This window comes from Phocoena sinus, chromosome 1, assembly GCF_008692025.1.
Source record: "Phocoena sinus isolate mPhoSin1 chromosome 1, mPhoSin1.pri, whole genome shotgun sequence".
Lineage (NCBI taxonomy): Eukaryota > Metazoa > Chordata > Mammalia > Artiodactyla > Phocoenidae > Phocoena > Phocoena sinus.
The window spans coordinates 119,632,633-119,655,014 of NC_045763.1; the positions used below are offsets into that span (position 1 = coordinate 119,632,633).

The 22,382-nt window shown below is 51.2% G+C and overlaps 2 protein-coding genes across 11 annotated transcripts in view; one reads left to right on the plus strand and one right to left on the minus strand.

Annotated features, from left to right (window-relative positions):
- LOC116758533 (carboxyl-terminal PDZ ligand of neuronal nitric oxide synthase protein) overlaps nucleotides 1–22,382 on the plus strand; it is a 307,707-nt gene that overhangs the window by 280,320 nt on the left and 5,005 nt on the right. For 5 of the 10 annotated variants that reach the window (XR_004351186.1, XM_032641446.1, XM_032641423.1 and 2 more), the window contains 2 exons: nucleotides 6,810–6,975; nucleotides 8,397–8,549. Coding sequence is in view for 8 of the 10 variants with exons in the window: in XM_032641446.1 (XP_032497337.1) it covers nucleotides 6,810–6,975; nucleotides 8,397–8,549 (319 nt within the window). In the remaining 2 variants the exon portion in view is untranslated. Of the gene's footprint in view, nucleotides 1–9; nucleotides 3,750–6,809; nucleotides 6,976–8,396; nucleotides 8,849–18,660; nucleotides 19,799–22,382 lie in introns of those variants that run through there. The other 5 variants (XM_032641463.1, XM_032641472.1, XM_032641480.1 and 2 more) reach the window with 4 other exon arrangements.
- On the minus strand, nucleotides 15,110–18,530 carry SPATA46 (spermatogenesis associated 46). The gene is made up of 3 exons (XM_032641511.1): nucleotides 17,820–18,530; nucleotides 16,414–16,527; nucleotides 15,110–15,751 (listed from the first exon to the last, which is right to left on the minus strand). The coding sequence occupies exons 1-3, from the start codon at nucleotides 18,016–18,018 to the stop codon at nucleotides 15,225–15,227; spliced, it is 840 nt and encodes a 279-aa protein (XP_032497402.1). The 5' UTR covers nucleotides 18,019–18,530; the 3' UTR covers nucleotides 15,110–15,224.

Consider the following 22,382-nt stretch of genomic DNA (forward strand, 5'->3'; position numbering starts at 1 on the left):
GCGCCTTCCTTAGCAAGGGGCACAGGGCAGGTTTACAACCTAGCGAGCTGTGAGGGATGGCTCCCGCTGTTGGGTCGTTGCTTGTTGAGGAATGAGGGCGGCAGGGAGGGGAGAGATGGGGGACGCGGTAGAAATGGGAAGAAGTGTTTTGGCTTCCCGTGTACCCCCGCTCTGAGTTGGGCTTGGCTGGCTTGGCTGGATGTTGTTGGATAATGGTTTGAACTTACTAAGGAACAAGATGCACATAATTTCACCCTTCCTTTCCTACCTTCATTTGCTGGTGTTTGGGGTTGGAAGGGACGCCTCTGGAGTCAGGACAGATGTGACTTTGTGATACCACTCTTAAAAGAGTTTAAAGTATGAATTTGTCCCAAACACCCTTGCAGAAGCTACCACCCTGGAAACCTTGTCCGTAGGGATTTCCATGCCTCTGTTAGTCATCTACGCATTCCAGGAAGGATTTTTTTTTTTTTTAAAGATTTCTCCAAGCAGAATTTGATACCATACTGGCCTGGAGTTCATTATATTGGGATTTAACTTACAGGAACTTAGGCGTAGTATTTGAGCCATAATGAGAAGAGTTGGCTTAGATTTCAGGAGCCAAGTGCTGTTGGAGCCCTGAAGACGTGTTGAGCTGCTGCTGCTTTAGAAAGGAGGGGTGAGCTGATTTCCCTGCTGCTTTTAGCAGGGATGCCTTTCGCTTGCTTTCTGTGCAGGGCACGGTAGAGTCCACATCTTCCTTGGAACTTGTGAGTCCGAGCTTCATCTTCTCTATGGGCAGTCGGGGAATAGTGAAGACACAATCATTTGTACCGTTTACAGGCTGAATTCTGTGGTAGGAGTCAGACAGGGTGAGGACCTGGGTGGGTAGATGCAGACAGTGAGGAGGAAGGTGGGGTCTTCAGGCTTTGGAGAGTTGGTGAGAGATCGGGAAAGGCAGCTCTATGCATCGACATTCTACATCTGGTCGACCAGGCTGGCCTTCTGCGTTCTTGAATGAGAACACGAAGACTTCTCTAGGGAGCTCTTATCGATCCTCATCGTTTCTTCTCCTTACTCGTCTCGTGACCCTTGGGTGGAGTGAATCACCCAGGCGGAGCCGTCCTTTCCAACACATACCCCTTGAGGAAGCATCCAGCAGCCTACCCAGAACGATGCAATGACTTGGGTCTTGAAAAGACCTTCTTTGTAACAGTCTCACCCTGACCTGGGCCTGAGGCCCAGCCTCATGGGTGCCTTTTGCAGCCAGGTTTCAAGAGAGGAAAATCAGTAGGGCACTGCTTCCAAGGGATTTGAACCTTTTTAAAAATCCAGACCATGAACCCAAAAGGATGTGTGCTAATTCTAGGAGGATTCGCAGGTGTTCCCAAAACAGCAACAAAGAGGAGGAATGTCATTAATGGCTTCTTATATTGGGGGGAAAAATCATCACCTTTCGTCAGATAACACAGTTCATCTCCTCTAGTTACTAACGGAGTGGCTGTCCCGAGAATCCCCTCCTCTCAGGTGTGATGGCTGACAAGAGCAGAAAGCCGGCGTGCTACAGCACGGGGCCGTTCAGCAACTCATGTCATTTCCAAAGTTTCCCATTAAATATAAATCCATCCTCCAGCCATGATACTTTTCTCCTTCAGCATATCAGTTGCCAAGTAATTATTATTTATCTAAGAACGGGCTTGATGCGTATTCATGGTGAATATTATCGGAGAGGCATTTGAATGTGAACTCACTGCTTAATACTAAAGAGAAACTGTTTGCACATGTACAGTCTGCACAAGAAGAGTGCTGTGGCAGTTAACGTACTCAGCGAAGCCACAAGACCTGTAAGTCTCCCACAGTCAGGATGAAAGTCTAAGAGTGGTTCTCTGGCCCAGAATCAAGCATCTGTCTCAAGCAGGCGTCACTGCCCTGGCCCTATTTTAATTGCCTCTGTCCTTGAAGACAGTGAAGCTAGGAGAGGGGAAGAGCACGGTGCTTGCAGTTTACTTGATGAGCCTCTCTCGGTTCCAGCCACTTCCACAGGCTGGACACCCTCAGCCTCTCCTGCACTTGGAATCTGTTGATTATAGTTGGTGGTGTCCTGGTTGAGTCTCAGTTCAGGCAGTGACGATTGAAAGGCCACCAGAGTGCATCCGTATCCCACATGGATGAAATGACTTGGGGTAGGGACGTAGACTTCTAACATCTTCACGTCAGACAGCACCTTGAGGTCTTCAGAGAGCTTCTGGAGCAGATTCCTCTGCCCTTCTCTCCCCTCCTCATAAGCAGTCTCTTCAGTTTGCCCCTTCCTTTGCTGCCCGGGAATGAAGCAGCCGTATTATTGTAACCTCTCAACTGGCTTTCAGCTCCCCTGTCCTCCGGACCGATTCAGTCCTAAACCAGCCTTCAGCGACAGGCTTCTCTGCGTGTTCCTCTCCCACTCTCTTTGTAGCATTTGATCCAAGGGCTTTTTATTAGTATCCATATCTTTGGGTATAAACGATATAAGATTAATAGGTGGACTAATAGATAGGTCTTCTTGACATCTTTCATGCATTTAAAACATATCAAATCTGGCATACTTGGTTTCTCTGCACAGTGTCCAGTATGAGGTCAGTTTTTACTTGTTCTGTCAGACTCTACTGCCATCAAACTGCAAGGTTTCTTTCTTCGTTAAACTACCAGCAGTCCTCAGAATTCCAATGGGTAATACTGTGATCTCAGCACTTCAGTGGGAAAGTATTTTCCTTTGCTCTGGGGCATCCAAGTCCTCCTATGTGGCTCCCAAGAAGAGCTAAGGATAAAGAGAGTTTCTTGCAAACAGGTGCACTCTTGGGGTCCCTTGTTGCATGATTTATGCCCCTCTCCCCCATTTATTCTCACAGGCCAGTCTGGTTCTACTGTTATCAATGGGGCTAGGCTTAGATCTCCTTCACAGCATTCTGATTTGGCCTGAGACCTCAAGATCTCTCCCAGCCTCTCCCTAAATTGGTTCAGAGCTGGCCTAGAAAGGGCCTGTCCTGGCCTTAAAGGTATCCAGGCAAAGGTTTCGCTCAGCTGCCTCTTAAAAGCATTTCTAGATTAGATATCAGTGTGTAAATAGTGAACCCCAAGCCCTTTGGACCACTTTCCCTAACCCAGCATGAGGCTTGCCTGGCTGCACTAGCTTCCTGCTTTTAGATGGACCAGAAGTTCAAGGGTGCGAGCGAGAGTATAGCCAAGCCTTGAACCAAAGCTGGGATGTAGCTGGCGCCCGCATGGCCACGGGCTGGGCCCACACAGCTCCAGACTTGATCCAGGCGCTGTGGCTGACTGGCAACAGTTAAGTAGGCCAGGCTCCTTCACAGTTTGCCAGTTCCTGGCCTAGCTCATGGGGAAAATGTTACACCGCAGCTCAGTGTTGCTATTTAAAGATTTCTCCTCTACCTGTGCCACTTGCACTTGTTCTGAGACAAGTGGTTGGTTACCTGTGCTTTGCAATTGTGTATGCCGTAGTTAGAGGAACAGCGCTAAAAACCCTCCACACCCCGCCGAGGCCCTAGTTTTAGCATCTGGCCTCGTGGCTTCCCCCAGTCCCCAGCGCCCTGGGTGCACTGCCCAGGTCCCCTGCCTTGTGCATGCTGAGACAGCGCTGCCTGCCTCCGCTTGTGTGTCCGGTGTGTGTGTGGGCAAATCGCTCTGGTTCTCCTCACTGCCATTTCCATGTGCCTGCCGCTCCCTAACTTCAGCCTGGGCCTGCCCCCACTTCTCGCGGAGGAGCTGGAGTCCAGGCAAGTAGGCTGGAGAGCCAGTGGGCAGTGGTCTGGTGTTGCTGGGTGGGTTGAGGGTGGGTATCTGAGTTTTGGGAAGTGGCACCCCAGCTGGAGGGCACAGGGTCGAACTTACGCTTGGAGTGCTGTGGCAGGAATGCAGAACCGGACACCGCCCTCCAGGCGTGGCCCTCCCGCGGACTTAGATCGTGACCAGGATAAGTCATTGCCAAAGACCACACAGCTCTGGAAAGGCCAGGCTAACTCCTGCCTTTCCAGAAATTGATATGGCCTACATTAAATTGCCTCACATGTAAAGGAAGTCTTGGCTGTTTTGTCCCAGCTTGGCCTGGTCTGGGTTCTCCTGTGGTGTGCAGACTGGTGCAGCGACAGGTCGGAGCCTTATGCCTGCTGCCACTTTTGGCGGCTGCAGGAGCAGAAGGGCTCGTTAGCGCTGGGGTTTAGGCAGCAGCAGCAGCGTGTACTTTCTCATTCCCAGGGTTTGAAAATGCCCGAAATGTCATAACGACGTTTGCAAAGCTAAAGTTCTTATTTAGTCTGGCACGAGGAGGACTCAAACACGGCATTTTTCATGGTGCTGAGTGCCAGTGGATTTGTGATGAAAGCATTTGATGTACTGTACCCCCACCACTAGAATGGTTACCTGCAAAAGAAACTTCCAATTTGTTTTCCCCTGGCTTCTGCAGGAGGGAATTCCTCTTTTGTTCCCAGTCCTAATTCTCTGACTTCCCAGCGGAAATCTAGAGATGTTCTTCAGTGAGCCTTTAGTGAATGGCCCCTGGCACTGACCACTCCATACACCTGGATGTGAGATCACAGACTGTCCGAGCCTCTAGCCAACCCTCTCAGTTGAAAGATGGAGAAAGGGAGGTCCAAGTAGAAGTGAATTACCTGCAGTTGCGTAGGGAGTAACCAACAGACTCAAGTGTTCCAGCTTCCGTTGGGATGTTCAGATGTGGGGTTCAGGCACCCGAGTCTGTAGCAAGTGTGTGCAGGGAACCCTCCAGAGATGCCAGTTAGCGGTAGGCAGGATTCTCCACGTTTTCTGTTTACATGCATTGAAAGTTTTGTTCCACATTTATGCCTAATGTCTCGGTTTTGTTCCAAAGAAAATAGAAAATGGATAATTAGCAATTCTGTCTGCTCAGTATATTCCTTTCAATGATACTCTTAGTTGGAATAAGTTACATTACTTGCAGATAGAAGGTTAAGGTTGGCCTTTCCTCTGGGGGCCCTTCTGGGGGGTGGGCTTCCCACAGCAACTGTCCTGTTTCTCAGAAGCAACAGGATCTGAGGGACTCTCCGGTGAACTACCTCCATGCCTCAGTTTCCGGGGAAGATAGAGGCTTAATAGCCATCCACCATCTGATATCCAGATCGAAATATTATTGCCACTCTTTTTTCTCTGTTCTCACCCTTCTCTAGATCTCTCTTTAGATTATCTGAGGCAACAGATGAGGCTGATTTCTGGACCAAAGTATCAGTTCTGTCCTTAGCAGCACCTGGTGGAGAACAGATTTACTTTAGATTCCTTAGGCATCCCCCCCCCCCCCCCCACCCAACCACCGAGGGAAAGATCGGCCTCACCTTGGGAGCCACTAATGGAAAGTGGCAACTAATCTCGTTAGTGGCCCCACTTAGAGGCAGAGCCAACTGCAGGATCAGGTCCTTAAATCCGGGCAGCGGGAGAAGCAGCCGCTGCATCCAAGAGTATGGTCTCCGAGTGCTGGCTGCTGGGAGGGCTGGCAGGACCCTGGGTCAGGCTTGGCCAGACAGTGGGGCGGACATGGTCTTTTACTCCCTGATAGAACGTGAATCTCTTTGGAGAGGATTACTCTTCAGCAATCCAGCATTTGTTGTCTGAGCCAGAGAATTGGCTTTTCCAGTTCCTTCCTTCTCTCTCCTCCGCTCCTGGTTGCGGCTCTCCCACCCTGCTCACCCTGACTCTGTGTCTTTATCCATACCATGTTTTCGGTTCAAGAAAACGCTCTTTCCCACATGCCTTGGTCCAGGCCACCAAATTCATCAGCTGTGCTTATTCAGGGACCTTCAGAAACCCTCCTCGAGAACCCTTTATCCACTTCTTAGCAGAAAAATCACATATGTGTAAACATTGTCATCATCTCGTGACTCAGTTTCTTCAAACCAGGGTCCTGACAGAATCACCCCACCTCTCCTCCCACTGAATTGTATCCCCACACCCAGATTGTGCACGAAGAGCAGACCCTACTGGGCCCTGAGCATTCGGGGTATGCCATTGCCAGGTGCTCTACCATGAGAAGGCGAGAGTTGATGAGGGTCCCCCTCTTCTCATAGAGGGCGTCTCTGTAAAGCTGTTTACCTCAGCCCTGCCGGGGTTGCTGGATGAGGCCCTGTTATGAGTCAGTCAGCAAACGTTTGACATTTGCCAGGTATGAAGCATGCTTCCAGGTGCCCTGAGAAACAAAAAGGGAATGGAAGGTCAGGGAAGGAAGCTGACACTCACCCACAGATGTGGAAACACAGACCATGACAGCCATTTCACTGACTTAGAAAGGGCATGTGTAGGGCTTCCTATTTCTCACGGTATTTGGATGCGAGGAAGGGAAGAGGGATGATTGCAGGGGGTTTACTGTGACACTGTTCTTAGCTAGTGGGTCAGTATATCAGTTTTTGGTTTCGTTTTTTAAAAGAGAAGAAAAACGTACCTGCCTCAACACAGCAGTAATACGTTAGCTGTCAAAGGAGTTCCGACAGGGATGGAGCAGGGGGCAGGGTCTGGGGCCCAACTCTTTCCTACCTTTTGCTCGTGGTGTGGGGCTCTGAGTCGTACATGAGTGACACATCGTGGCCCTCACTCAGGACAGAGAGAGATCCAGCGAGCAGCTTCTTTTGGCTTCTCCTCTGAATTGCAAGCCCGGGTGCCCATTTTGCCCGGGGCAGGGCTTCTTTGTCTCGAATTGAACGTGGAAGGTGTCTCTGGTCCTGGCCATCCACCAGTGACTCGCATTTGCATTCACGTGCCTCCCTTCTCTCTGTCCTGTCTTCTCGCTGTCTCCTCTGCCTGCTCCTCCCCTGCAGGTTCACTTGCTGAAGGACCAGCTGGCTGCTGAGGCTGCGGCGCGGCTGGAGGCCCAGGCTCGCGTGCACCAGCTCCTGCTGCAGAACAAGGACATGCTTCAGCACATCTCTCTGCTGGTGAAGCAGGTGCAGGAGCTGGAGCTGAAGCTGTCGGGACAGAACGCCAGTAAGCCGGGGCCCTGCCCAGCCTCACCTCCGTGGGGAAGCTCTGGAACCACATGTTCTCTTCCCTAAAGCTTTCTGGGGGTGCTTTATTGGACCCCTGACCTGACCTGGTATCCCAGCAGAAAACAAAGGCAGCTCTGTGTGTCCCATTCGTACATTTCATGGAGTTATAAAAAGGCAGGGCCAGAGAGGGGCTTGGCTGCCTTCTAGCCCAGTGCCCAGACTTGACCTTGAAAGTCCCCGGGAGTCACGACCGCATGTTCACCCAGCCTCTCCTCGATGGGGGCCCGGGCTCTTTACACGTAAGCTAGGGCTGCCCGTTTCTTTCTCAGGGGGCCTTTCCAGTCGAAACACGCTGAGCACCTATCGTGAATCGTGGTCTCTGTGAGCTCTGCAGGAGACATCGAACCGTTTAGTAGTTTACTCTCCCCGCACTATTTGACAACTCGGCAGCATAGAAAAGGCTGGCAGCAGTCCGTCTGTTTAATGGATAAGGCAGAGGAGTAAACTGTGGCCAGCAAGCTCTGCTGATTAGTGGCAGAGGTTGCCTGGCTCCCAGCCTGAGATGCCTGCCTCTACTCGCAGCCACCCCCAGGCTGCACTGAGAAGTACTAGAAGACAGCGTGTCTCCACCCCTTCCTCCTGAGCTTGTCCCTGGGTTGTCTGCTGCTCTAAGTGTGCACCGGCTGTGGACCAATATCCATTGATCGCATACATAATCTCATTTAATCCCTATAGTGGTAGGTGGTGCTGTGCCCATTTTACAGATGAGGAAACGGACTCAGAGAGGTTAAGTAACCAGCCCACAGTTTCAGGCCTAGCAAAGCGTGGAGCCCAGATTCAGACCCAGGTCTAATGCTTTCCCTGTTATACCAGTAGTTCTCCCAAACGATCCCGTGAGCTTTTTAAAAAATGGATATTCCCAGATCCAACCCACAGAGGTTCTGCATTGGTAGATCTGGGGCAGGGCTGATAACTCTGTGTTTTTAAAGTGGCCCAAAGTTACGGGTTGGGAACCGCTGTACTTCACCGCTCTGAAAGCCTCTCTGGATTTTTATTTTTGTTTATCAAGGCCCTGTTGTATTTCTAATTAATGCCAGTTTACAAGGTTGCATTAAGTGTTACTACATGCTTTTAAGGTAGTTCTTCAGTTGGTTCCTTCTTCCTACCACACACCCCATTCAAGGCGTCCACGGACCTCACCAGCTGATCATGTGCTTATCGTTGCCCTGCCCTTACCACCTCCCCTGAGCTCGTCCCCTTCAGCCTGGCGTGTCTGTGCCGTGTGGGGTGGAAGGAAGGGCTGAAGAGCCCCTGTGAGGGTTCGCTCAACTGGCCAGGGACCTGGGTGGGCCAACGGTGGCTTCCAGACCAAGCAGCTTGCTAATGTCGCCCCCTCCCCCTCTTCTCCCCCACCTCCAGTGGGCTCCCAGGATAGCTTGCTGGAGATCACCTTCCGCTCTGGAGCTCTTCCCGTGCTCTGTGACCCCACGACCCCGAAGCCAGAGGACCTGCACTCGCCGCCCCTGGGCGCGGGCTTGGCCGACTTCGCCCACCCGGTGGGCAGCCCCTTAGGTAGGCGCGACTGCTTGGTGAAGCTGGAGTGCTTCCGCTTTCTCCCGCCCGAGGACACCCCGCCCCCTGCTCAGGGTGAGCCGCTGCTGGGCAGCCTGGAGCTCATCAAGTTCCGAGAGTCAGGCATCGCCTCGGAGTACGAATCCAACACGGACGAGAGCGAGGAACGCGACTCGTGGTCCCAGGAGGAGCTGCCCCGCCTGCGGAACGTCCTGCAGAGGCAGGAGCTGGGCGACAGCCTGGACGATGAGATCGCCGTGTAGGTGCTGTGGTGCTAGCAGGCGGAGGCCGTGGCCGAGGTGTGGAGGGGCCAAGTCTGGCTGCTGCCCCGGTAGGGGCTGCCGGCGAATGCGCACTGCTGAAGGATACCCAGGGGCCCCGAGGCGTTTACGGTTTCAGAAAAGGATTAGGGTTTTGCTTTGGAGGGTCAAGTGGGGAAGACATTGGATTCCCAGAAGTGAATCAGGTCCTGCCTCCTGCTTGCGACTACTGGGTGGGTGGGGGTTGGGCAAGGGGGCCTCTCAGAGCCCATAGCTTTGGGAGAGGGTCCCTCTTGAGGACCATCAGGCTGCTGAAGGACCTGCTCCCTGCCCGCTGCATCATCAGGCTCCCCTGCTCTGTCGTGTGATGCCCCCTCGCCGCCCCCCCTACTTCTGTGGTCCCGACTATGAAGGGAAGCCATCGGTACCTTCTCAGGTACTTTGTGTTTGGATATCAGGATGCTACCAGTTGCCTAACTCTCCCCGACCTTCGTGGGAGGAATTCCTTCTCTAGGCCCTTGCAAAGATTGTAGAGGTCGAACGCTCTAGGCCGAAAGACAGGACAGTCCTTTCAGTGTGAACGTGGAATCGGGATGTGTCACATTGCGGGGATAAGCTTTCAGATGAATTGGATCCAATCACTTTCTCTAGGTGGGCTTCAGGTGTTGCTCCTGAGGGAGACTGGGAGTGAAAGCCCGTGGGGAGGACAACCTCTTGCCTGCCCCAGATCACTTAGGTCTGACTCCTCAGTGTGGATGCCCTGCCCACCGCCTGCCTGCAAGTCCAGCTCAGCCACATGGAGGCTGGAAAGCTGCCCTCTCTCCCCTGTGTCCTGCCTCAGGGGCTGTGCCAGCTGAAGCCTTTGTAGCACTCTTGCCTCTATAAAAGCCTCAGAGACCCGGAGTCCCCAGCCTTACCTCTCAACCTGTCCCTTCCACTGCACAGTAGTGATCAAAAAAAAAAAAGCAAACAGAGACTGGTAGCTGAGACCACTCAAGTCCACTCTTCAGAATCACTGCCACTTAAGTCAGACACGATAGTCACTTTGCCCTTGACCTGTCTCCCTGTGGATGCATGCCTCGAGCACACCTGTAAAAAGTGCCAGGTGCAATTCTCTTTTACCATCTAGGCCTAGAGATTACCACCTGGTACAGTGAGCTGATTGGGGCAGGGAAGGCTAGCTTACTTGTCCTTGGTTCCAATGAGGCCCTAAGTGGCTGTTAACAGATTTAAAGGTGCCTGAAGAGAGCTGAGACATGCTAGTGCCAAGTGTTGGGGAAATAAGTCTTTATCTTGGACAGCAAACCACAGACCTAGACTGCAGTATTATTTGGGGATCAGTTGGCTGCAAAATTGAGTTCTTCAAGCCTAACTTGGCTTTATAAAATATAGAAATGAAAGTGCAGGTCTTTTCTTAGAGCTACAGTTGGATTTCTTCTAGACCAGAAAGTCCAAATTAAGGAAATAAATGTAGCTTTGTGTTAGCCTTCCTTGGTGCACGAGGGTGTCCGCAGAACGGGACGGGTGCGTGTGTGTGTGCATGTGTGTACACGTGTGCTGGCATTGACACACACGTGTGAGGGAAGGTGTATACGTGTGCATAGGCTTGTGAGAAGTGACCAGAGAGAAGAGAACGGGAATCTCCAGGGTGTTTGAATCAACAGTAGATTTGCGTTCTTTTTCTAATGTGCATTTGGTTGGAGAGAGGTGGTCCTGTTTTTGTTATACTTTCTAATTAATCATTGGAAGTAGGTCCAGGTACACAAGGGAAGGAGGAACCATGAAATCAAAGGAGAGAGGTTAGGAGTCCGGTTTGGCTGAGCCTCTCTAGCTAGCTTACAAAATCCTACCCGGGCTTCCTTGAGTGTGGGACCTCTTAGCTCATTAGAATTTGGGGTGTTCAGGGGAGTGGAAGGTCTGGCTTCTTCAGGCCCACTGCCTGCAAGCAGGGGCTGAGGACAAAGCCAGAGGCCAGTGGATTAGGTGTGTGGAATGTGGTAGGAGAAGGCTTCTTTGGGATGGGGAGAAGAGTGGGTGGGGGGGATAGTTTCTAAAAGGGTCTTGAAAACCTTGCCAAGGGAAGGAAGAAAGGAGACGGTGGAGCGGTTGAAGAATTGGAGAGACTAGTTCTATGTACCGCTGACTTGGGACCCATTTAAGACCCTTGCCCTCGGGGTGCCCCGCAGTGGTTTCCACCCACCTCGGCCCCATTCTTTCCCCAGTTCAGGCCCTCCCTGGAGCACTGGTTTGTGTGTTGGCATCCCACACCAGCGCGCACTAGGTGTGTTGGAGGTGAAGGAGACAAAGGACAGATCTAGGGGCCTTGAAGGGTCACCAGCCACTGGGAAGGAAAGGGAATGTTGCAGACCTGATCTCCGAGCGATGTCACCCTGTCCTCCTCTCTCCTTGCTTCTTGCTCTGCTAACTCAACTCCTGCCACCCTCTTTTTCATCCTTCTACTCTGCCCTGTATGGAGGACAAGTGGACACCAGGGGCGCCTCCCTTACTGTACCTGCCCCAGCCTTTCCTGGGTGCCAGCAGACTCTCGGGTACACAAGGCTCCCACAGTTGCGGAGCCAGGAAAGAACTTCTCTGCACAGGATGGACTGTATATTGGGACTGAAAATCATATTCCTGCTTATACCAATGCTGTCTATAAAGCCTCTTCATAGCCTCACTTCTCTCAACTCTCATATAGGGGTTGTGTTCCTTTTATTTTCTCTTTGCCTGACTGCTTCCTCCCACTCTGCCCCCTCCCCCTGAACGCTCTACTTCCTAAAACTGTGTGGCATTAACTCTGTTGGATCAACTCTCTGGGAAAAGATTCTGTTCATGTTAAGTGCACTTACTCCCTGGATGTTGTCACTAGTCTAGTGGCTTTTGCTAAATAAACCTTTCTTGTTTCTAAAAGCTTTTCCATTGTCTTTTCTTGCCTTTTCTATTCTACCTGCTCCTTCCCTCACCCGCCTCCCAACTTCCCGAGCCCGGTGGCATCAGCTCTGTGACGCACCATTCCCAAGGGTGTGTGGTGTTTAGAAAGAACTCGTGTGTGCCTTCAAGGAGCTGGGGAAGGTGGTGCCTTCAGGGGCAGTTGATTCAGACCAGCCTTGCAGGATCGGGCTGTACCAACGGTTCTTATCCAAGGGCGATTTCGCTCCCCCAAGGGATGGATGTTCGGTGACGTCTGGAGACGTTTTTGGTTGTCACAACTCGGAAGGAGGCTATTGACACATAGTGGTGGGAAGCCAGGGATGTTGCTAAATATTCTACAGTGAACAGAACAGGCCCAGCACAAAGAATTATCCGGCCCAAAATGTCAGTAATGCCTAGGCTATACCCGTTTTTGTTTGTTTGTTTTTTATTTTGGACTCTCCCAAACCCCAGGTCTTTTCAAACTCCAGACATCACTGGACTATACTGGCGGCAGCAGCAAGTTTTGAGTGCTTGAAAAAGTGCATCATAGATATTTTCAGATATAATTAAGATCATCAAGATTATAAAATTTCACTGACTCCCCGACTAAATGTCTGAAGTATGTAGTTGGTAGGTTTCTGGATGGGCCCATTCCAGGGATGTCCATACTGGAGGCAAACAGACTTCTTCCCACACCTGCCTAGAAGGGTTATGGTGTCGCTGAAACACAGCTCAGCAGAGGAGTCCTGACTCATTGAGATGTGGGCTTTCCTGCAGGGAGTAGAAATGAAAGGGCAGGAGGGATGCTGGCAGAGAGGGATGTTAGAGAGATATGGAGCTGCAGGCTCTCGCAAAACCCACATCGTGAAAACCAGGCTCCCCTGACTGGAACGCGAGCCGTTTTGAAGGCAGAGGTTTCGTTAAACCTGATACTTTGGTAGGCCAGGCCTGAAGGAAAGTTGGAGGGTCAGATCAACCAGGGTCACATATCCTCTGCCCTTTTCGGGCTGAGTGAACTGAACTGAGCCTTACTTTCTTACCTGTAAAATGGGAATACAACACACCACATAAGGCTATAATGCAGAGCAGATGCGATGGTTTTTAGAAGCACCCAACAGAATGCCTGGCAGTGGCCCAGGACACAATACCATTTACCCCCTCATTAACTGGTGGGGGGGGCCGTGTTTGTTCTGCTCGGTGCAGTTGTGCTCTGTGTGCATTTTCTACTGTGCGGAAACTATTCAGAGCTCTGTACTGAGAAAGCTATGGGGTCCTCATGACCCTACGTTAGATGTGAAAGGTGGAAAGTACCTGTCCTTAGGGGGAAAACGCTAAATTCTCGCACCTGCCAGGCCGTGATTAGCATGTGCTGTGGCCCTTGGGCTCAGTCCCTGGCCTTTGGGTGGATTTCTCTCTCTCTCTCCTTTTTTTTTTTTTTTTTTTTTTTTTTTAAGCTGTGCTCTGTGCCCATGATGTGGATGCCCTAGAGGAGGGAGTGAGGGCTGGGCAGAGGGAGAGAGACCAGATGAGGAGTGATTCCGCGCCTGGTCCTGCCACAGACCATGCTGAGACTGCGACCGGTCTCCTCAAGTCCATTCCGTGTCCCCCTCCTTGTACTCCCTCAGGAGCCCTATCGAGGGGGCACACGTGCACAGCAGCGTCTGTAAGGAGAAGCCTCCGGGGGCTCCGGTGGCCTTTCCATTTAGGAAAGCAGGAGGTCAGAGTGAGGACTAAAGACTCGCCAGAGTCAGTCATCTGCTCCCTCCGGGAACCGGGCCCTGGAAGCAATGGAATAATGTCAGGGCTGCCTGAAGACCACCCTGCCCCTCAGTGAGTGGGTGGGACCCTGCATGTCCTGGCTCCCAGGCCAGCTGGAGCCTGCAAATCAAGTAGACTCTGGGACTCTGACTTAGTGGGTGGAGGGTGAGGGAAAGAGTGGGGAACTGGGTGCAGGACTGGGAGTGCTCTCACAGCAAGGGACTGGTGTGTGATGGGGGTGTGAACCAGCCTGTTTCTCACAAAAGAACCACCAATGATATTTTTTTTTTTTTTTTTTGCGGTACGCGGGCCTCTCACTGTTGTGGCCTCTCCCGTTGCGGAGCTCAGGCTCCGGACGCGCAGGCTCAGCGGCCATGGCTCACGGGCCCAGCCGCTCCGCGGCATGTGGGATCTTCCCGGACCGGGGCACGAACCCGCGTCCCCTGCATCGGCAGGCGGACCCTCAACCACTGCGCCACCAGGGAAGCCCCCACCAATGATATTTTAGCAGAACAGTGATAAGCAGAAGCAGCTCGGCCAAACTATAAAGTGGGGCTTCGGAAGACTTAAGTATGTGACCACTGGAAGGGTAAGGGGAGATCCTCCACCCTAACCCATTGGCCAAGCAGTGGGGAAGCAGACACAAGGGGAGGGTTGGTGCCAGGGTCCCAGAAAGGAAATGCCCCCTTGCAGTGAAGGGGCCCACTGAGTCATTAGGGAGATGAAATGACAGGTAAATAAGGCCTAAAAATAAGATCATCAAACATAAGCTCTTTTTTCTGTAACCACATAATGGGCAAAACCGATGTCCTTGCTGCACCCTTGATGCTCATCCATTTTTCTGGGTCAGAGTTGGATATGAGGTTTGCTCAGAAATGGAATAAGGGTCAGGGCTGTCTGCTGGGACATTTCTTGGTACTAGGAAGCAGTGTTTTCACATGTTTACTGGGCTTTTTAGACATGACTCAACAGAGCCATGTAAAGATACCCCCCTGGGCCAGAAGTGATCTGTTTTGCTTCAGCCAGAGATGTCCCTTCCAAATGAAGGATCATGGTACACGTGGTGGGATGGGCCCCAGCCCTATTTGCCTCTTTTCTGCCTTATGCGTGGGGCATGTTGTCCTCCCTGTTCCACCCCTCAGAAGATCTAACACCTAAGAAGCTTTCAAACTGTGCAGAGATTCTGCTGGTGGAACCGACAGAAAAGGGCGTTCAACCCTTCTCCCTCAGTGGGAGTTCTCCCACGGTGCGGGGCAAGGACCAATCACAGAAGGACCAACAGGAGGGCCAGGGTCTTAGAACAGTGGTTCTCATACTTGAGCCTCATCAGAATCACCTAGAGAGCAATTAGAACACAGACTGAGGGGCCCACCCCCCAGAGTTTCTGATTCTGCAGGTCTGAGAATTTCATTTCTAACAAATTCCCTGGGGATGCTGGTCTGAGCACCTCACTTTGAAAACCACCATTTTAGAAGATAGTCTCAAACTTTGGGTATTGTCTTTCAAAAAAAAAAAAAAAGGCAGGGAGATGGGCCTGGTGTTGCTAGGCAACTGGTAGCAGAAGGGGAGTGGGATGGGGACCAGGGACTGAGAAGGACAGGTAGTACAGGGTGACCTCAGACTTGACAGAAGGCTGTCACTAACTTTGGTTTATTGGCCTCTCTGTAGAGACATAAATAGGCATCATCCCCTGTTTACCTAAAGCGTTGTCCGCTAACAAGATAGCTGCCGCCACCCAGCAGGCCTACTTGAAGGCCTGGCAGCTGCCTGAGGAAAGCCTGTCTCCCGGCCGGCCCTTCTGCTCCTTGCCCCAGAGGGTTTTGAGCTTGCGGTAGTACACCTTGCAGCTGAAACCCTCCTTGTAGCCCCCCTTGATGTGGCTCTTGAGGGAGTGCAGCGTCGGGTACATACGGCAGCAGGCCGCACACTTGAAGCCGTTCTGCTGGGCCGGGTACCACTTGGAGGCCATTAGGATGTCCTGGGATGTGATGTAGTCTGTGGAATCCAGGCCGTGCCTGGATTTCTTGGTGGCCTCTTGGGGGCAGGTGTTCTCTGGGGAGGAGGAGGACGAGCAGATGCTCTCAGCCGTGTCCTCTGGGAGGCAGCTGTCCCCCCTGCCCTCGTCCCGCTGCACCTCTGGGAAGCTGTAGGTCTCCAGGTGGCTCTCTCTGTCCTTGCATACAAAGTAGCTGTAAGGGGAGAACCAGGGCCGGTAGATGGTGCAGTTCCTCCTCAGCTTCTCTCTGTTTGGGGGGTCCCCCAAGATGCAGCCTGCAAAGGAAAGGGCTGGGTCTGAGCCTCGAGCCAGGCAGGGAGCAGTGAGGCCTGGGGTGGCTGGAGGCCGGGTGGAGAAGCAGAAGGGCAAGAAAGCAGGTAGTCAGGCAGGACCTCAAGTTACCTCTGCCCCTCCTTGAGTGCAGTTCTGAGAGCAGACAGAGGATGGGGTGGGGAGAGCAGGCTAAGGCCTTCCTTCCTGCTGTCCAGAGAAAAGCAGTTTGATCTCTAGGTATAGAGACTCCCCTTGCAATGACTAAGCCTTGGCATTTGTCAGGTGCATCCCTCCCTGCAGACACCTTTCCTCTGCCTCCTCTGAGGATAGACACAGGTGGCTCAGCAGGCAGCCAGACCTCTGGCCTCCTAGAGCCCCTCTTTCTACCACCACTGGTTGTGGCCGTTTCTCCAGCCTCACTGTCTGCCTGCAGCAGCCCAGTCAGGCAGAAAGTGCTGTTCTCCATCAGCCTGAGAGACAGGAGAGGAGAAGCAGAGGACTTTACAGACCTGCAGGTCTCTGCTAAAGGAAGCACCGGACAGGAGACTGCAGTGGGGAAAGGCAGCACGCAGCGATCCCACACACAGGCACCCTGCCCTTAGGGGAGCAGCCCCTGTTCCCCCAGCTTCTCACATGTGCCAGCCTGAGTCAGAGAAGGCCTCACCTGCTGAGAGCACTGTGTTATGCACCCCATGCCGGAGAGCGCTGCTTTGGTACTGGGGTAGCAGGGCCTGAGCTGGGCCGGACGCCTCAGTAGGAGACACGGTCTTTGCAATGCCTGGGTTACAGAGGAAACACTCCGGTGAGCTGAGCAAGGTTGGGCGTCCTCTTGTTGGGAACCCTCCCCCCGAGACATACCTAGAGGTTCAACCTTGGTGCTTTAAGGCACTGCAAAACTGAAGCAAAACAATGACCTTTGTGGCATCCACATAGGCAGAGCTATTCTGGATGACCTCCTGGGGAATTCCAGATGGGGTGCTGGTGTCATTGAGACCCTGGAAAGGTCCTCTCCAAAGAAGAATATAAGATGTGGACCAGATGACAGCTTTCTGCCTGGCCCTCCCCTCTCTTGACCCTCCTGCAGCTGAGAGAGAGAGAGAGGGAGAGAGAGAGGGGGAGGGGGAGGGGGAGGGGGGAGAGAGAGAGAGAGAGAGAGAGAGAGAGTGTGTGTGTGTGTGTGTGTGTGTGTTTTCACTCTGCATTGCAGCCTTTGGGTCCCTGGAGGGCCCAGAGGAGGGAGTCTGGTCGAGGACCGCGGAGCTATGTTACAAGATCCCTTTGAGGACGGGAAGCCCGTTTCTCCGATTAAAACGCCTCCCACCCACAGCCAGAGAGTGTTCAGGTGGACCCCGGCTGCCTGATGGTTGCTAATACTTGGATGAAGAAGCTGGCTTGCCTCAAATCGCAGAGCAGTAGCTGTGCTCAGTTTGGGAAACAGATGGATACAAATGTCCTGTGTATAGGCAAATGGATGCTTAGGAGAACCACTTCACAGAAGAGCACTTCTCAGACTCTCATGTGCATGGGGATCACCTGGAGATCTTGTGAAAAATGCAGATTCTGATTCAGCGGGTCCGAGGTAGGGCCTGAGATTCTGCCTTTTTCTGACAAGCTCCCAGGTGATGGTGATGTCGCAGGTCCATGGACCATGCTTTGAATAGCAAGTCCTCAGCACGTTCAACTTTATTCCAGGATAGGCTCAGCAGTTGCCCCCTGCCTTAGGTTCCTTCTGATGGATTGATAAGTCTAGATCTTCTCCAGGTTGTCAAAACAGGGCTGAAACTAGTACATACTCCTTACTTAGACAAACTGTCACTTTGAGGGTTCATGCAGATTCAGAGGGGGAGAAAAGCCTGATAACAAATGTTTCCCCCATCCTTCCCTTGCAAGAAATGAATAAACAGCAGGGAACCACTTACCACGTAGGCAACATTTTGAAAAATTATTTTCTCCCCACGTGTGATTTGACTTTCTCACTAAATCGTGGTCCTGTAACATGATCTGGTAGAGTACTCAATTACAAGCTTCAGAAAACCACAGTGTTGTGGCCCTAGTGGCACGAGAGTTTACCTGGCAAGCTGGTGGCACGTGAGGACGTGATATCAGGAAAAGTGCTCAGAGCAGAGGAAGCGATTCGAGGTCCAGAAATGCTGAGGAGTGAGAAGTTCTCCATATTCTGACTACTGAAGTGTATGGAGGTCACACACGCCTGCTTCCAGGGGGCTGGTCGGGTTGTCCAGACGCTAAACATTCTGAGCTCAGCTGACATCACAGAAAGGCCACACGATTCTACTCGCCAGCGAGGTTATCCCTCTCAAAGATGGATGGGGTCTGTAGCAAGCAAGCTAAAAACATTTTAAAGATGTTTTTCACTTGTCATTCTTCCGTGGCCTGTCTTGACTGGGGATACCCAGAGAGAGGGAGGAATGTAGTAGAGACCTGATAGCGATGTTGTCTGTGCGCCCTCTCTGTTCTTTAGTGTCCCTTTTCCATGTCGTTGCTGTCACCACCCCCAGCTCTGGGATCCTCTGTCCTCTCTTAATGACCTCTTTGCTTTTTTCATCTGCCTAACCTCTGTCACCAGATGTTTTTGTTGTTTTGCCTTAGTTTGTTTTCTTGGTTTGGGGTATATTTTTTTACATTTCTCTTTGGAAATAATTTCAAACTTATAAAAAGCTGCAAAAATAAAATTTGAACAGAGAACATCCACGTAACCTGTATCTAGATTTTCCTATTGTTAACATTTTACTCCATTTGTCTTATCAATTCCCTCCGTCCCTCTCTGCCTCTCCGTGTGTATACATTTTTTTTTCTGAGATATTTGAAGGTAAATTACAAACATAATATCCCTTTGTGCCTAAATACTTCAATATGTACGTCCTAAGAATAGGGACCAAATACTGTTTTAAATGGTGCTGTCTGTTTTTAGCAAATGACTAAACCATAAATGGATGGCTTAGCACCGTTTTGCTCATTATAAGCAATTTGGTAGTAAGGCTATGCACTCAGAGTGGCGAGGTAGCCTCTTCTCTTTGCTTCCCTTCTGTCACGTAACAACCTGGCCAGCCTGCTAGCTAGAGGGTTGAAAGATGAGCTTGAAGGTGCCCCATTCTAGATCATCATGACTAGATGCATACAGGGCTTTAGATCTAAAGGTGGGTGTGTTTGTGCTGGGTGGGAAAGGTCTGGCCCAGCCCATAGTCAGCAGTGGGCTCCCCTGGCAGTGTGTGAAGCAAGTGTGAGCTAGCATGTGCCTGTGAGATTCCAGAGTTGTCTTCCTGCCCGTGTTTATTCACGGTACTTAAACATTTGCAGGACAGTGCGGAGAATGAGATCTCATGGACCTCCTTCATAGCCTGGTTTGGAACGTTAGAACGTGTTAGGATGTAACTTGACGCCACGTACCTTGGCAACTTTGAGGGTATTGGCAGTTTCTCTTGGCCGTCATGGTGTAGAGAAGGATCGTGGGTCTGGGAGTCAGTCTACGTGAGTTCTAACCCCTGCTCTGCCATCACCTCCCTGTGCGGTATTAGGCAGACCTCTCTGCCACGGGCTTTTCCCATCTTGTTAATTTAGACGGTTGGAGTGGATGAATGAACATCTTTCCGGTCTAAAATCTAGGGATTCACACGTTGGAAACAAGACGGCAAAAAAATGAGTGACGCACACAGGATCCAGAAGACTTAGAATTTCATGTTGCCTTGGCCCATCGCATTCCTCCCACTGCCAGCTAGGAACTTCAGATATTCTTAATGTAAAGGGGCCTCAGAATATTGGGGGAAATACAGGAGGCTGCCTCAGCACCTGTTTGTAGAATTTTTAAAATACGGCTCTGTTTTGGTTTATTAAAAAGCATATGGGAATCTGGTCATCCAGGTCTGTTACACTCCTCATAGCAGGACCCCTGTCTTGCATGCTATATCCTCTTGGTGGGCTGTTGCTGGTGACCCAGACGGGAGGTGATACTCCCATAGTGGTCGGTCACTACATAAAATGTGTCTCTCTCTCGTTTGTTTCCCGCCTGCTCTCCGAGCCCCTTTCTCGGACAGGTAAGATACTGTCTGTCTTTTGGATGACTTTGGCCCCAGATGCTCCCCTCTGCTTGGCTATGTGCATGCTGGGGGGTGCTGTTAGGAGGGCCACCTGGTTGGGATCCAGTCACCTTTCTTTCTGCCATCACCATTATTTTCTGAACCACCAAGCCTCCCGTCCTGACAGAGTGTGGGGTCATTAGTGCCTCCAGCAGGAAAGGGGCTCGCTGCACATCCCTCAGATGTAAAGATGAAGGGAGCCCCAGCCAGAGTCCTGCTTTGGAGAGAGGGGCAGTTTTTCCCGGCCTGACCTCAAGAGCCCCCGTGGACCGCTCCCGGAGGAGGGGGTTTTGAGTGTCTTTTGTAAATGGAAGAAGGCTTGGGGAACAGCTTCTCTACGATGTTAACCCATAATGCAGTCAGTTTTAAGTATTCATATCAAAAGTCAATGCAATGAATTTATTAAATGCCTACTGTCGTGCAAGGCCCTATGCTGAGCATTATAGACAAAAAATGTCACTTAAGATGCTTCTTCCCATCAAGGGACTTATTTTATTATTAAAGACAAGATGTATTTACCAGAAGTCTTAAGAGAATTACGAAGAGAGTATATGATGAGCTATCTTTAAATTACTTAAGAATTCAGTGTATACATCCTGAAGGGTAGAGAAACAAGAAGTACAGGAAATCTAAAACGGTGTTTAACCCAAAAGTTATTTATGTTTCTTAGAATGTGTTTCTTCAATAATTATAATCAAAGGCGCTCACAATTTACAAGTCACTTTGCCAGGTGTTTTTGGTACTTACACTTTTAGAAGTGAATGTGTCTGCTCTGAAGACTCTCATTAAACCAGTAAGGAAACAGCCACAGAACTATGTGAGCCCGAAAGTGGTGGGGATTGGCCCTCTTCCCTGGCATATATCTCTTGAACATTTGCTCTAGTTTCATGGTGGCCCCAATACTTTCTGGTTTGGGGGGAAATCATTAAATGCTTTAGTTTCCAAAGGCTTCTCTGCTAGTTTGCAGAGTTCACGATTAAAGAAAAATTAGAAGGATATGGGACATGATAGGTAAATTATGCAAAAGTGGATGACATGGCAAGATTTATACTCTCAGGAGAAGACTCAAGAGTTGATACCCCTGTCGTGGGATGGGCCGGGATCTCCTCCTAGTGTGGTGGGTCTACATCTGGAACCCAGCCAGCCTGAACCAGTCAGCTCTGTGTCCCGTGTCCCAGGGGTGCTCTAATCGGGTTCCCAGCATGTCCCCTGCAGTGGTGCTTTTCTTGCACGTGGGTTAGGGGCAGTTACAGAGGTGAAGACTGTGGGGTGCATCACAGGGGGAGATCTCCACTCCTCCCACAGCTTCCTCCTGCTGCCCGAAGACCCTTAGCATGTGGCTTATTGAAGTAGTTGGCTCAGAAGGGATATCTCTGCGTAAAACCACAATAAAGAGAAATGCTCCCCAGTGCCCAGGACTCAGCAGTGCAGGGCAGAGAATTGCTTTATGCAAAAGTTCAACGGAAGAAAACGTATACCCTAACCTCAGTTACTCTTAGGAGGGCTCGGCAGGAGTAGGCACTTCGCAGAGATATTGACAAGGAGCAGAGCCTATGCCCAAATCACTCTCCTCCTCTGAGACCGACAAAATATCTGGAGTAGCTGGTAAGGACAGCAACCTCAAGCCTGCTTCCAAGGCCCCAGGGTGGGTCTGGCTGCGCTGAGGCCTGAGCTGGATTTCCTGGTGGGGAGAGGCTACCTCTGCAGGTGTGTGGACAGCGTGGCTTAGAGCCCTGAGCTCTAGCCATTCCAACTACAGACCTCGGAGCTACTGTGGTCTCGGTCTCCACGATTCTCTATCTGCAAATGGGTTTGGCATTTCAGGATATTTACTGAGCACCTACTGTGTGCCACACCCAGGCTAGCTGTTAAAGACACAAAGATGAGTGAGACGTGGCTTCTGCCCTGCAAGTGTTTACAGCCCAGGGGGTCTCCTCCCAGCCCTTTGAGTTAATCTTTCCAGCCGAACAGAGATCCCCGAGAGGCAGACTGTGCACGAGGCATATTTAGGCATTTATTCCATTGCCAGGCAGGAGAAGTAGTGGCAAGAGCCCTGAGCTTTAGGTGAGAGAACCTGGGTTCAGTTCCCACTGTGCCAGTAATTGGGCTATGACCTCGGGCCCAGCAGTTCATTACTCTGAGCCCCGTCTTCTTCCTCTGTAAAGAGAAATCTTAGCATGCCCCACCGTACTAGCTTGTGAGGATTAAGTGAGCTGGCGTTTGTCAGCTTCCTCCTGCTTCCTTGGCACCAAGTGCTCTGTCCACTTGGCGTGAACTGGTTCTGGAGCACCACTTAGCATCTCTCTGCATGCAGCTGTCCCATTCTCCCAAGTTCCACCCCCAAGAGAAGTGAGCATTTTTCATGGAGAAAACGTGCTACACATGTGGCTTTTTAGCAGGGGGCTTCCAACTCCAAGCCTCATACTTGCCATCCCTCCACCAGCTTCTACCCCAGCGCCTGAGTCAGAGAGATCCACATGTGCTCACGGCAGTGTAAAAATGTCACATCTCATTGCTTCATCCTTGTTTGTCTTTACTTCAA

Coding starts and splice junctions, on each gene's coding strand:
- SPATA46 (XM_032641511.1), bottom strand. CDS start 18,018: ATGTCAGCTGAGCTCAGAATGTTTAGCGTCTGGACAACCCGACCAGCC. Junction 16,528..17,819: donor ACGTGCCACCAGCTTGCCAG/GTAAACTCTCGT, acceptor TCTGTAACCCAG/GCATTGCAAAGACCGTGTCT. Junction 15,752..16,413: donor TAACACAGTGCTCTCAGCAG/GTGAGGCCTTCT, acceptor TTTCCTTTGCAG/GCTGCATCTTGGGGGACCCC.